Below are 15,275 nucleotides of genomic sequence, written 5' to 3' on the forward strand. Positions count from 1 at the left end.
AACTTTACCTTTACCTAATGATTTTTACAATTATTTTCATACTAATCTATGGTGTGATTTGTTTTTTTTAATTGTGTTAAGAAGCAAGTCACTTTTGGTGTAAGAGAATTGGCAGTCTACTGAGACATTGCCCAAGGGACACCCAGATGTGTTAGCCGGGAGGCTTCTCTCATGTCCCTGCACGCTAGAGCTGTCAGACAGGAGCTCAGCCCATATCGTGGATTCAAAACAACAACCTTGAGGTCAGCAACCCAACCCCCAGGTCAGTAGTTCAGCAGGCACAAGGGTTTAACTCATTGTGCTACCGTGGCTCTTGTGTGATTTGCTGTTATGATATCACCTCATTATTTACTACGGTGTTCTCTAGATCGTTGCTATTCAAAAGTGGTGTTCTATGGAGTAATGCTGGTAGATGATCCACCAGCTGTGGCAAGTATCCAGGAAAGAAACAGGTGTAGCCAATGAGCACAAATATGATATTGGTCCATCATACACTGAGTAATAATATTACCAGTCCCACACATTCGATATCCTAAGGTGCCTTTGCTACGTCTTGTAACCTTTGTGAATTACATTTTTGTCCTGTTTACACTTATCTGATGATTTTTTTGCTGTATTTATTTCATAAAATAAATACAAATATTCAAAGTAATGACAAGACAGGTCTAGCTAGCTTATAGAAAGCAGCAACTCTCTCTTTCAAGTTTTTCTCCCCCTTCTTTCTCTTTCTCGCATTGCTCTTTCTGATACACATGGGCATATTCCGATAGATAGAAAAGTACCCCAGTTCTACTTTATCACAGATCGAAAAACAACAGCCTCAAGTTACTTCTACCTTGAGCATGAATTTGGGGCAATTATTCCAAATCCTCTTGAAACCAACCCCATTTAATTACTGCAGCACTTTATTATTTTTTTGAAATATTTTTATTGAAAATGTTGTGTTTGAGGTTAGAAAAGAAATATGAATTAGCAAGTAATAAAATTTTCACATCGAAAGTGTGAGAACACTGATTGTTTATAGGAAAGTAAGAAATGAGATATGAAAAAAGAAGAAGGAAAAAGAAAAAAAGGAAAAAGAGAGAAAAAATATGAAAAATATATAGTAAAAAGACAGAAAAAATAGAAATAATAATAATAGTAAAATGGAAAAAATAAACAAAAGTTGACTTCCATCTAACTTTAACTGGTTCGTCATAGATTTATATATATATATATATATATATATATATATATATATATATATATATATAAAAAATTAAATGTTCGTAAAAATTGGTAAACCACCACATCCCCTTCGTCCTCATCAGTCTCTAAGATTGTATCTGATTCAGCAGATAGGGTCAAATTTCATTTGTTTTAAATAGTCCTTTACCAGGTCCCAGTTGGTTTCTTTCTTTGGTAAACCTTGGCTTGGAGATAACCAATATGTAAGTTTATCCATGTTCATCACCTGCATGACTTTATTTAACCATTCCTCCTTATTTGGAATCTCCTTTCATCTCCAAAGCCTGGCATATGTTATTCTCGCGGCGGTGACCAAATAGTTGAACAGGATCTCTTTAATTTTATCATGATCAATGTCTAACATTCCAAGTAAAAAATACTCAGGTTCTCTTTTAATTTTTATCTTTAACATTGTTTGTATGGCTTCGTTTATGTCTTTCCAATAAAGTTGAGCTTTTGGACATGTCCACCATAAGTGAAAAAAAGTGCCCATCTGTTGCTCGCACTTCCAGCATTTGTCAGATGTATTCTTATAACATTTAGAAATTTTGTAAGGGATAATATACCACCAGTATTGCATTTTTAGCCAGTTCTCTCACATGTCATATGCATATATCTAAGGCCCTGGTTCCAAACCTTCTTCCAACTTTTTAATTGGATCTGGTGTCCCACATTCTGGGCCCATTTCACCATACACTCCTTTATCTGCAGCACTTTATTATCTACCTCATCAGGTTTGTAATTACAATTATACACTCCTCACATGTTTGCCCATTTCTCTTATTATTTTAATTGCTGTTTTGCTTCATATGGTGGTTTTTATTTAATCACTACATTATTGTTTATAAATGGTTTTATTCTGTTTAAATTTCTTGTTGATGATGCATGTTTATGTATGTATTTTATCCTGTTTTATTGTGATTATTTGGGCTTGGCCCCATGTTAGCCGCCCCGAGTCCCTGCGGGAAGATAGAGGCGGGGTATAAAAATAAAGGAGCCCCGGTGGCAAAGTGTGTTAAAGCACTGAGCTGGAGACTGAAAGGTCCCAGGTTCAATCCCCGGGAGCGGCGTGAGCGGCCAATGTTAGCTCCAGCTCCTGCCAACCTAGCAGTTCGAAAACATGCCAATGTGAGTAGATCAATAGGTACCGCTCCGGTGGGAAGGTAATGGCGCTCCATGCAGTCATGCCGGCCACATGACCTTGGAGGTGTCTACGGACAATGCCGGCTCTTCGGCTTAGAAATGGAGATGAGCACCAACCCCCACAGTCAGACAAGACTGGACTTAACGTCAGGGGAAAACCTTTACCTTTACTATAAAAATAAAGTTATTATTATTATTATTATCATTAACCCCATTAACTGACCTGGAAAAAATCAGTAGTTGGCTATTTGCATTAAGGAGAACATTTCTAAACATCATGGAAGCTGCATATATCCAAACAGGAGCAAGTGTGAAGACCTTTAACAAAGTAGTAAATTGAAACTTGGTGACCAGTCCTGTATGCAAATGGACTGAAACGTAGAAGTCAGAGCAGAGGAATGTCAGATCATCTCTTGGTAGATGCCATTGAGCAGGAACATGCCCCTGAGGAGGTTCAGCCAGCAATTTCTTAAAACTGGCAGATAGCTTTGGAACCCATCGTTTTGACCAAGGCCCCATTCACACTGAACATGTGATGCAGTTTTAAACTGCATTATATGACCTGTGAGATTCTAGCTTTATGTTCTGAGCCCATCGCTAGAGCTCGAACTATTTTTCTAGCAATTATTTGCACACTTCTGAGACAGGAGATGGGTTTAGTGCAGCTGTTTCTATCACTTTTGATGGAAACACCAGCTTTTACCTACAGTATATTTAAAATCCATTTAAACTTCTCACTCCGTATGCTTTGGATTCCTAATGGGCCTGAGCTTGTTTGGGGAATATCCTGCTCAGCTAGGGAATGAAAAAAAAAAACCCAAAACAATTCTGTTGTGATTGCAGCAGAGGTTGGGGGGGGCATAGAGAAAGAGGGTCATTTACGGTCCTGTGAAGTACAGTATATATTTAGAACAGAAAATTGATTGTGCTCACTGACCTGTCCCAAATGTGATGCTGAAGGTACAACAAAACCAGAACGTAAATCCACAGAATATTCTGACTCAAAGCTCTGATAACTTTTATATACAGTTCTGCTGATGCCAGCTGCCTCACATCTTCCAGAAAGACTCTTCTTACCTGAATAGATGTACTTTTGTCCCTAATCATCTGACTTCATTGTATTGCATAAAAGAAGCACATATAAACTTTAAAATCAGTCAGGCACTACTTATCTGAACAGATTTCCAGAGCCCCTGCTTTGAACAAAATTCTGTACTCAGGTAATATTAGCACAGAACATTTCAGCTGCGCGTACATGTATTTAAAGCCATTTGTCGCAAGTTACACGTATGATGCAACCATCAGGTTCAAACTCAGTTGTTTATGTACAGAGAGATTGTGGTTTCGGGTTATTCTAGTCTATTTAACAAGCCAAATCGCTGAGCTATCTCCAGCCTCATAAGATGTCCAATCTTATGCCCTTCTCATAGATCTTTGTCAGGACTTACCTGCGGGGGTGTAACATAATCTGCTGTGTCCATCACACGGTTGCTGTACTTGCCGAAGCCCTTCACCTTTGTCACTACAGAGGACTCAATGGAGGTGTCCCTTATCTGATAGGCCTTCTCATGCAGGAACACCCATCTGTGGAAAAGAAAGCTATTAGCATCTCCGCTGGGACAACTAGGTATGAGAAACTGCCATATACAAAATGGAAAGGTATATTCACTGACATGAGCAAAAGCACATTCTTCATGTGGAGACTGATGGCCTTTTTCAATCTGATGGAGCTTACTCATGGGTAAGCTCTCAAGGGATTCATTTTGGGCTAGAGACCAAAGTAGGAGGTTCACCCCCTTTCTCTGTTGGCCTCTTTTGCCTTTCCCCTCTCCCTTCCCACCCAGCAGGCAGGAAGGAAGGAAAGAAAGAAGGAAGGAAGGAAAATAATGAAATAGGATGGTTGCGTCACTCTTCCATCCTATTTCATGGTGGGGGCAGCTCTGCTTGTCCCCCTTGTACTTTTTAACAATTTATCTTATTTATTTTTATTTATTTATTTACATCATTTTTACCCCGCCCTTCTCACCCAGAGGGACTCAGGGCGGCTTACAACAGTCAGCAAATTACATTGCCCAAAATACATTCAATAAAACAACGACGTATCAATAAACAATGAAACAGTACCACATCAATTAAAACTCTAATTAGACTCTATTGAACCATGAATTATAAAATGTATTATTGTCCTGGTTTATTTATTCACAGATGACATTACATGTATTGGGTTGCTGTGAGCTTTCTGGGCTATATGGCCATGTTCCAGAAGCATTCTGTCCTGACATGTCACGCTCATGTGTCACAGGCATCCTCAGAGGTTGCGAAGCCTGTTGGAAACTAGACAAAGGAAGTTTATATATCTGTGGAAGGTCCAGGCTGGGAGAAAGAATAATTGTCTGTTGGAATTCTTTCTCCCACCCTAGACCCTCCACAGATATATAAACCTCCCTTGTCCTAATTTCCAATATACAGTAGAGTCTCACTTATCCAACATTCGCTTATCCAATGTTCTGGATTATCCAATGCATTTTTGTAGTCAATGTTTTCAATACATCGTGATATTTTGGTGCTAAATTTGTAAATACAGTCATTACTACATAGCATTACTGCATATTGAACTACTTTTTCTGTCAAATTTGTTGTATAACATGATGTTTTGGTGCTTAATTTGTAAAATCATAACCTAATTTGGTGTTTAACAGGCTTCTTCTTAATCTCTCATTATCCAACATATTCGCTTATCCAACGTTCTGCCAGCCCGTTTATGTTGGATAAGTGAGACTCTACTGTACCTTACAACCTCTGAGGATGCCTGCCATAGATGTGGGCAAAATGTCAGGAGAGAATGCTTCTGGAACATGGCCATAAAGCCCGAAAAACTCACAGCAACCCAGTGATTCTGGCCATTAAAGCCTTTGACAAAACATTAATTATATTTCTGGATGACTTGAAGAAACATACTTTATTTATGGAGGAAGTATAAAACAAGACAATTATACTGAAGAATGCGGTTCCAGCTGGTGTCACTTTTTGGAGCCAACCCAGGATTTTATCAGTATATTTATTGTGTGTGACCTCATTTGTTTTATGATTTATTGTTGATTGACTTGTTTTATTGCTATGTTTTTATATTGTCTGATGTCTGGGCTTGGCCCCATGTAAGCCGCCCCAAGTCCCTTCGGGAAGATGGAGCGGGGTATAAAATAAAATTATTATTATTATTATTATTATTATTATTATTATTATTATTATTATTATTGATGCAGAGGTGACAGAAAACTGAAGGCTCAGAAAGGTTCTGTTGCTAATCGTTAAAATGCTACACAACTTGAAGCCTGGACATATAAAATGGCATTTTTCTGCCTGTAATTCCCACAACACTTTCCTCTTTGCCATAATGGCTTGAGCTTTTTGAAGTCCAAAACATGTGCAACACTGAAAGCTGCTCATGCCTGGTTTAAGATGAGTTAATATCTGAAGTGAAGCATAAAAATAAAAATAAAATAAAGTTACAAGCTGAGTTCAAAGCACAACAGTGATTTGCCCTCAACTATTTGGGGGGAAAGATATTTGCCCTTCCCAGTTTACTCAGGCAAAAGCAAACTGCTGCAGCATCTCCTGACTTGTGTATTCTTTTTCATTAATAACATCTGCCATCCTGACCACTGATGCTGCTTGGCCAACATATTCTGGCTTTCATCTGTGAAATGTTGGCGGGTATGTTCTTCTCAGAAGCAACTTCTGGCAATTTCGGTTTCCTTCCTCACTTCTTGTTAGGTGCTGCTCTCTAGTGTTCAGACATGATCTTGATTTACTGCAGCAATGGATTAGACTCTGTCAGGTAGATGGTGACATTAACTTCAAGGGCAGTCAGATGATCAGCGTATGTCAAATCTAACACTGTCACCTAAGCCCATTTACTTGGAAATTAAGTCTCATTGGTTTCAATTATGTTTGTTCCCAAATAAGAGCCTGCAGTTAAGAATATAATTTACAAAGCAATTTATCTAGACTGTAAAGGTCTCTTCCTATCATTAGTCCGATTTCTCGCATACAGCAGGGTACGTCTGTCATCTCCTCTGGAATATCTGTACCTTTTGTGAAGTATACAAATCCAGTTCTGATTCAACCACACAGTTTGTCATATGGCTTAAATTGCCAATTACCTTTCCTGTGAAATATTTGCACTGAAAATTCCAGTCTGAGGACGTCACTCTCACGGCTGGATCTTGTTCTGTCTGACTAGATTACAAAAAACCCTCTACAATGAGACATCACTTCTGTGTTCGGGTACATGCTCAAGAAAACTGTGTGAGTGAGCCTAGTTGCAGCTGTCTGGGCTGTAAAGGAAGAAGCCTTTGTTATCACAAAACCCTTGCTAAGTATCAGATACCAATACAATCAAGGCTGGAAGCCACTAATGGATCAAATTAAATTATTCTCCCCACCTCTCAACCTTAAAACTGGGTAAAATGCTAATATGGTAACATTAAGCACAGTCATTTTGAAATTAAAAAATGGTTTCAGCTGAAGATGAAACACAATTCTTGGCTTACTGGGCAGCTGTGGTTACATGACAGAGCAGGAGCTCAGTATGATGGATGCCTTCAAAGCGCTGAGCAGCTGCCTCCTTCCTAGAGCCAACTGGGCTTGGCGGGATTGACTAGTTTTTTGTGTGTATGTGTGTGTGTGTGTGTGTCAGGAGTGACTTGAGAAACTGCAAGTCGCTTCTGGTGTGAGAGAATTGGCTGTCTGCAAGGACGTTGCCCAGGGGACGCCTGGATGTTGGATGTTTTTATCATCCTTGTGGGAGGCTTCTCTCATGTCCCCGCATGGAGCTGGAGCTGATAGAGGGAGCTCATCTGCGCTCTCCCCAGGTGGGATTCGAACCTGGCAGCTTTCAGATCAGCAACCCAACCTTCAAGTCACAAGGCTTTAATCCACTGTGCCATCGGGGCAGTTTGAATTCATGGCTGGCTAGTTTTGCCCACCCAAACAAATTGCCAGGCTCCCAGCTCAGAGTTTTGTATCACGTCCTGCACCTATATTTGTGTTATAAATAAGTTAATCTACTTGTCACCACTTTATGGAGGTAGTTGGCATGGGTCATGGATCCAGTATTGGGTAACCAATGTCTCATAGACATTGCCATAGGATGGGGTCTCTTGCCCTGGGGACTCTGGGGTGATACTGATGGTGTTTAGTGGCTTCATCCAGTTGAGAGGGGATGTATCACTTCTCCAGATGGCTGCAAGACCACACTGGGCATCTGCACAATTGGATTCTCGCACATCATTCCAAAGAGTCCAGGATCAGAACAAAGCTTCCAGCTCATTGATCAACATCAGGTTGGTTGATGGTTGGATCTAGACCAGGCATGGGTAAACTTCGGCCCTCCAGGTGTTTTGGACTTCAACTCCCAGAAATCCCAGTCAGCTTACCGGCTGTTAGGAATTGTTGGAGTTGAAGTCCAAAACATTTAGGGGTGCAGTAGTGCAGTGGGTTAAACTCCTAGCTGCAGGAAATCTGCTGACCGGAGGGTTGGCAGTTCGAAGTCGTGAGTTGGGATGAGCTCCTGACAGTTAGCCCTAGATTCTGCCAACCTAGCAGTTCGAAAACATGCAATGTGAGAAGATCAATAGGTACTGCCTTGGCGGGAAGGTAAAAGGGTGTCCTATGCAGACATGCCAACAAAACAAAATCAGAGGTGTCTACAGACAATAGGCTCCTTGGCATGGAAAAATGGAACAAGAGCATCTCTACATGGCTGGAGTTGACCATCACCTCCAGATGCTGAAGATGAAAGGAGAAGGTCTTTACCTTTGTCTGTGTACATATATTGGATGTTGTTGTTGTGTAAAAAGCATTGAATGTTTACCTTATATGTGTACTGTAATCTGCTCTGAGTCCCTCCAGGGAGACAAAGCAGAATATAAATAAAGTGCATTTTATTATTATTATTATTATTATTATTATTATTATTATTATTATTATTACCTGCAGGGCTGAAGTTTGCCCATGCCTGATCTAGATCCATGTGTGCACTGAACCTGTCTACACTGTAACCAAATAAAGTTGTGGTCTGTTTCTACCCAGAAAAATCCCTCTCTTATCTGATTTGTGTAGTGGACCTGGAACCCGACTAAAAGTTTCTTTTGTAGACTGTATTTTTCAGAATTCCTCAGACAGAAATCTCTCAGATTCTGAAAGGTGAAGTCCAAAAAAGGAACATTTTCAGTCTTTGTAAGTGGTTCATCTATTTCCTAATATTTGTTCAACAAACAGGGCACTGTGTTTTAGCCCCTGTTGCCAAGTTATGGTGATGATTGCCTTGGTTTTATTGTGCAAACCTGAGATGCGTAAATATATAGATTATCTCCCTCCCCTTACATGGGACCCTGAATTCTCTCTGCAACAAAGAGTATTTCTGTTGCATTTTCATGCCATTTGGACAGCTCCTCTTTTGTCATAGGGGACGAGTGGCTCTCAACTAAATTACCTAGTCTGTTGCTAGTGAAGTACTGCAAATATAGTAGATATTACATAAGATATGGCTAGCCCTTAGCCTGAAATATACAGAAGTCTTCAAGCAAAGTTATGCACCTGACAGAGTGGATAGATTATGCAATAAATATAGGCAAACCTCTATGAAGAAAGGCCCTGACAATGAAGCTTTCTAAAAAAAAAAACAACAAAGTCTTTCTATACCCCCTCAGCAGCCCATTTCTTCCTTGACTTCCATCTAGCTGGCCCATTTTAAGTAGCCTTAGGATGGTGGTAAAGGAGAGCTGGAGAAACACAGACTTTTGAGTTGGCCAGCTGCCTCTAGAATTTCTGCCTGAGCATGTGTGAACAGCAAAACTGAGAGAAAAGGACAGAGCAAGTAAGCCTCCTTCATCATTACCTCCTCCCGCAGAGCATGCTTTAAGAAACATAGAAATACTGTAATAGGAAGGTGATGAAGCAAGATTTCATTTCTAGATGCATTATAGAAAAAGCCATTGAATGGTCTCTTGTGTTGAATTTTTTTTCTTATGTATGTAAGTTTTACTGGAACTGGTTATTTCATTCTACATGTACACATGACTAATTATGAATAAAAACATATTGAATTGCTCTTCTTTTTGAGGGTAGGAACTTCGCTTTTGTTCTTTACATATTGCTTCTGCTGTTCTTGCCAAACTTTGTTAAAAAGGAATCATGTCCAGGAACACTTTTTATTCATTAACAGAGGTATACCTATATATCCTTTCTTGTGCTGTACAACTACAGTCTATGTCATCTGTATTCCCCTTAACTACTTATATACTCAAAGATAAAGTCTAGAAATTTTAGTCAAAATTGACCCCAAGATTCTAAATTGACTTATCCATGGGTCAATGTAAGTCCTGTACTCATCAAAACAGGAACCATCCCCTTCTCAGAGTTGCAAAAGGCAAGAGCATAGTCCCTTCCAGGAGAACCTAAAAGAAGCACCAAGCCCCTCTTCCCGCTGCCATAGTGCCCTTCTGGCCTTTTTTGAAAAATGGCAGTGATGGCTCTTTGACATTTCCCTCAAAGGACCACAAAGGAAGTAGAGATGGTTGGTGCTCCTTTTAGGTTCTCCTGGGATGAAGTAAATTCTTGCTTTTCACAACTTTACATAGAAAAGGGGATTTTAAAAATAAGATTTAATATCAAATCTTAACTTTTATCAAAAGCAAGGAATCATCCCCTTCTCTGAGTAGAGTGGTGGAAGGTCGATTTGAATGTCTGCACAGAAGAAACGGTGGCAGTAGCAACCAAAGTTGGCTAGTCTCTTGAAACAGCACTGTTACTTTCCTGTCTATGTGGAAAGACCCTCAATGTATCCACAAGTCATATTAAAAAAATCTATAATATCAGTCCTAAAACTTGCCCTCAACTTATGCATGAGGTCAACTTATGTATGTGTGTGTGTGTGTGTGTGTGTGTGTGTGGGTGTATATATATATCATTGGCTAAGTGAACAAACCCAGAGTGTTCACCAATGCTTCCTCTTCATCCTGGAAAGAAGTGACAAGTGGAGTGCCATAAGCAGGGTTCCGTCCTGGGCCTGGTTCTGTTCAACATCTTTATTAATAACTTAGATGAAGGAATAGAAAGCATGATCATCAAGTTTGCAAATAACTTAGATGAAGGAATAGAAGGCATGATCATCAAGTTTGGATAGCTAATACTCCAGAAGACAGGAGCAGAATTCAAAACGATCTTAACAGATTAGAGAGATGGGCCAAAACTAACAAAATGAAGTCCAACAGGGACAAATGCAAGATACTCCACTTAGGTAGAACAAAATGAAATGCAAAGATACAGAATGGGAGACGTCTGGGTCAACAGCAGTACGTGTGAAAAAGATCTTGGAGTCCTCGTGGACAAGTTAAACATGAACCAATGATGTGATGCGGCAGGAAAAAAAGCCAATGGAATTTTGGCCTGTATAAATAGGAGTCTAGTGTTTAGATCCAGGGAAGTCATTCTACCACTCTATTCTGCCTTGGTCAGACCTCACCTGGAATACTGTGTCCAATTCTGGGCACCGCAATTGAAGGGAGATGTTGACAAGCTGGAAAGTGTTCAGAGAAGGGCGACTAAAATGATCAAAGGTTTGGAGTGGTTGAAAGAACGGGGCATGTTTAGCCTGCAGAAGAGAAAGCTGAGAGGAGACAAAATAGCCATGTATAAATATGTGAGGGGAAGTCACAGAGAGAAAGGAGCAAGCTTGTTTTCTGCTGCCCTGGAGACTAGGAGGTGGAACAATTGCACGTGAATATTAGGAAGAACTTCCTAAGTGAGAGCTGTTTGGCAGTGGAACTCTCTAGCTTTCATGGGCTTATTACTATATCTCCAGCAGATGCAGACACATACCACACATATAGCCTCTTTTATTATTATTGAAGAATGAAGAGAAATGTAATGGAATTCTGCAGTGATACTAAATCAGTTAATTACCAACTGCACTTTACTCTCTGGTGGTACATTAATCAGCTGATGCATTTCTCTTCCAGTAAAAGAGGATCGCTCTTGACTTTTCCGGCTCAGGAAAGCAGATAAGTGAATACTAACATGACAAGCAAAGAAAAGCTAAAGGTGCTGTGAGATGTCCCAAAGGATGGTGTGGAGAACTAGGTCAGCCAAACTTCAATGTCAAAATAAAACACAAAGCAAGGAGCACAATACAAGTTCCTCCCAAACCCACTTCCAAGTTGTGAAAGCAGAATGTGTGTAGTGTCACAGCAGACAGCAGCCCATTTTCGAAGTGCCTTTTGTCAGATCTTGGAAAACTTACTGTTTAGATCAGGGGTCCTCAAACTTTTTAAGTGGAGGGCCGGTTCATGGTCCCTCAGACTGTTGAGGGGCCGAATTATCACTTGAAAAAAACGCACAAATTCCTATGCACACTACACATGACTTATTTGTAGTGCAAAAAAACCCCAAAAACAATTATTTATTTGTTTGTTTGTTTACTACATTTATACCCCACCCATTCTCATCCCGAAGGGGGCTCAGAGCAGTTTACAAGTTGTATGTACATACAATATATTATATTATTAGCATAGCACAATATTAGCATTATATATTACTATACTGTACTATACCACTATACTGTAATATTAATAATATTACATTTAATATATAATTAATATTATTATATTGTATTATTATTAGTATTATATTGTATTACATTATAATATTATTATCAATATTATATGTATATAGGTACACATAGGTACACAATATTATATGTATATAGGTACACATTATTACATAGCACAATATTAGTAAATGAAAAAACAATACAATATTTAAAAATAAAAACAATTTTAACCTACACAATCCTACCAGGATTTCAGTGGGAAGTGTGGGCCTGCTTCTGGCCAATGAGATAGTCAAGTTAATTAGGATTGTTGTTGTTGTGTGCCTTCAAGTCATTTCTGACTTTGGGCGAGCCTAAGTCTAAAACTGAGGGCGGGGGCCAGGTAAATGACCTTGGAGGGCCGCATCTGGCCCCTGGGCCTGAGTTTGGGGACCCCTGGTTTAGATGATAATGTCCAGAATTCGCTAGGCAGCTAGCCAATGCTAGTGGGGGATCCCACTAGGAATTGTAGTACAACCCTCATACCCAAGGGCAAGTACTCTACCTGCAATTTCACCTCCCCATATCAAATAAGGTATGTCCTCTATAGCAGTGGTTCTCAACCTGTGGATCCCCAGGTGTTTTGGCCTAAAACTCCCAGAAATCCCAGCCAGCTATTAGGATTGCTGGGAGTTGAAGACTAAAACATCTGGGGACCCACAAGTTGAGAACCACTGCGCTATAGGAATTTTCCAGGTCCTCTAAGGCATCCTATGGCATGCTTCCATCAGAAGTTAGCACAGAGATGCAGGGCTGTAAGCCACCCTGAGTCCCCTTATTGGGTGAGAAGGGCAGGGTAGAAATACTGTAATAAATAAATACATACATACATACATATGGGGGGTAAGGGTTCTGCCTCCCCCCCAAAAAAAAATTTCAGGTTAAAAAAAACCTGGTTTACTCATGAATTTTAACTGATTAACCAAATCCTCATGAGTGTCCACTAAAGTTTATCAATGGAGCCTGATTTCTAAATTATTTTGCATAATGGAACTAATCTTCATGATTTGCTAAAAATAGTTTAACCTCCCCCCCCCCCCCGAATTTTTTTTCTGGGGAATGTTTTGTCAAAGGCTTTCATAGCTAGGATCACAGGGTTGTTGTGTGTTTTCCGGGCTGTAGGGCCATGTTCCAGAAGTATTTTCTCCTGACGTTTCACCCACATCTATGGCAGGCATCCTCAGAGGTTGTGAGGTATGGAGAAACTAAGGAAGGAAGGTTTATATATCTGTGGAAAGTTCAGGGTGAGAGAAGAACTCTTGTCAGTTGGAGGCCAGTGTGAATGCTGTAATTAATCACCTAATTAGCATTGAATAGCTTCATTTCTTATCTTCTTCCTGCCTGGGGGAATCCTTTGTGCAGAGTCATTAGCTGCCCCTGATTGATTCATGTCTGGAACTCCTCTGTTTTCAGAGTGTTGCTTCTTATTTACTGTTCAGATTTTTGAGTTTTTTTTAATACTGGTAGCCAGATTTTCTTCATTTTCATGGTTTGAAATTGTCCACATGCTTGTGGATTTCAACGGCTTCTCTGTGTAGTCTGACATGATACTTGTCAGAGTGGTCCAGCATTTCTGTGTTCTCGGATAAAATACTGTGTCCAGGTTGGTTCATTAAGTGCTCTGCTATGGCTGATTTCTCTGGTTGAGTTAGTCTGCAGTGCCTTTCATGTTCTTTGACTTGTGTTTGTCCAATGCTGCGTTTTGTTGTCCCTATGTAGACTTGTCCACAGCTGCATGGTATACGGTAGACTCCTGTAGAGGTGAGAGGATCCCTCTTGTCCTTTGCTGAACGTAGCATTTTTTTTCTGGCTATGGCCCTGCAGAAATGTGCAGGAAGACCTAGCAAATCCCTAGAGATCATACCTCTTTAGGAGTTTTCTAGGTCCTCCAATGACACTCTATGGTAACTTCCAGCACAAACATTGACTTCAGTAGAGTTTGCTTCCACAGTAAGTTCAGAATCATCTTCTGCACAGTGCATTCTCAAGTTCTGTCTCCAATGTTCTGGTGATGCTACCTCATCTCCCCTGGCCCAACCCAAGTTGCATACTGAGTGCCCAAAGCTTTAAAAAAAATCACAAAGGTACTTATAAGAAGCAAGACCTGAAAGCAATTTGCATGTAGTCCTCTTGCATGTGTATAGACTAATGCTGATTTAAGACCTTTTTTCTATTACTCTAATTATGCTATATAGGGCCTTCTTCTTTGACCTTGAATTTAGCCCTAGTTACACCACTGACACCACATTTTACAAATGACAGCATTTCTGGGTTTTTTTATTAGCTGAAAATGTATTTTGAGTTTCCAGGCAAATACTGTGCTCTTGATCTAGACACAATTGGTTGTGATAAAACCATTCCGTTCTATGCTTTCTCCACTTCAAATGGAGTTGCTCCCAGGTATCTGAACATAGCTGAAAATGGTTGAAGTCAAAGGAAGAAAGAAATTGTGACTACTTGAATTCCCTTCACTTTCTGTGAATTCTATAGAGAAATCTTGTGCATATTTACTCAGAAGAAAGCCTCAAGGCATTTAATGTGTATTTACATCTGGGAAGTGTATTTAGAATTGCAACTTTAGCCACAAATAACTGTGGCTGGATTGTGGCCAGTGCATTTCTTGTACTGTTGGGCAATTGTCCTGAGCAGAACAAAATGTTCATTAAGCCCATTAGACCCCCTGGGAGTGAAGTGGGAGGAAGACAGGCTCATTCTCCCTGGCAATCTGAGAAGAAATGGTTCCTCTCCCCAGAGGCCGAGGAGAGAGTGCCTGGCAAAGCCAAGACGGCTAGTGCTACTCCTCCTAATGGACCTCTGGTTAACAACAACAAGGGGGAGAGAGAACTCAGTTTGAGCACTCAAGCATTGCTGCGAGGAGGGCCACGGTGGCCTTGCCAGGGCCTCCACCACTTACTGCCATCAGATCTCTATCTATCCATGGTGCCCAGGAAACAAAACTCTTCCAAAGCTGGCAATGAGGCCTTCACACTTCTGAACTGTGTTGCAGCAGCTCCCACATGCTATCACTCCACATCTAATACCAACCAACCAAACACTTCTTCTATAGCAGAGTCATGTGTTATAGAAGGTCCAGTCCAAGTCATTCGGCTAGTTGCATTGGGACAATGACAGATACCCCCTTCTAGGTCAATGTGCATAAAATCCAGCCCAGCCAAGTTATTTGGAACATAAATAGAAGACAGCACAAAGACCTCTGGGCATTGGTTCCAGCAAACAACATAGACAGCTAAAA

General features: G+C 40.3%; 1 protein-coding gene across 2 annotated transcripts in view; it reads right to left on the reverse strand.

The window, feature by feature from the left end:
* The window catches only part of p2rx3 (purinergic receptor P2X 3), a 54,976-nt gene that overhangs the window by 28,743 nt on the left and 10,958 nt on the right, over nt 1–15,275 (reverse strand). For both annotated transcript variants that reach the window (XM_062967173.1, XM_003215016.4), the window contains exon 2: nt 3,819–3,954. In XM_062967173.1, the coding sequence (XP_062823243.1) occupies nt 3,819–3,851 (33 nt within the window). In that variant the 5' untranslated portion in view covers nt 3,852–3,954. The remainder of the gene's footprint in view (nt 1–3,818; nt 3,955–15,275) is intronic.

The sequence above is a fragment of the Anolis carolinensis genome, chromosome 1 (assembly GCF_035594765.1).
Source record: "Anolis carolinensis isolate JA03-04 chromosome 1, rAnoCar3.1.pri, whole genome shotgun sequence".
Lineage (NCBI taxonomy): Eukaryota > Metazoa > Chordata > Lepidosauria > Squamata > Dactyloidae > Anolis > Anolis carolinensis.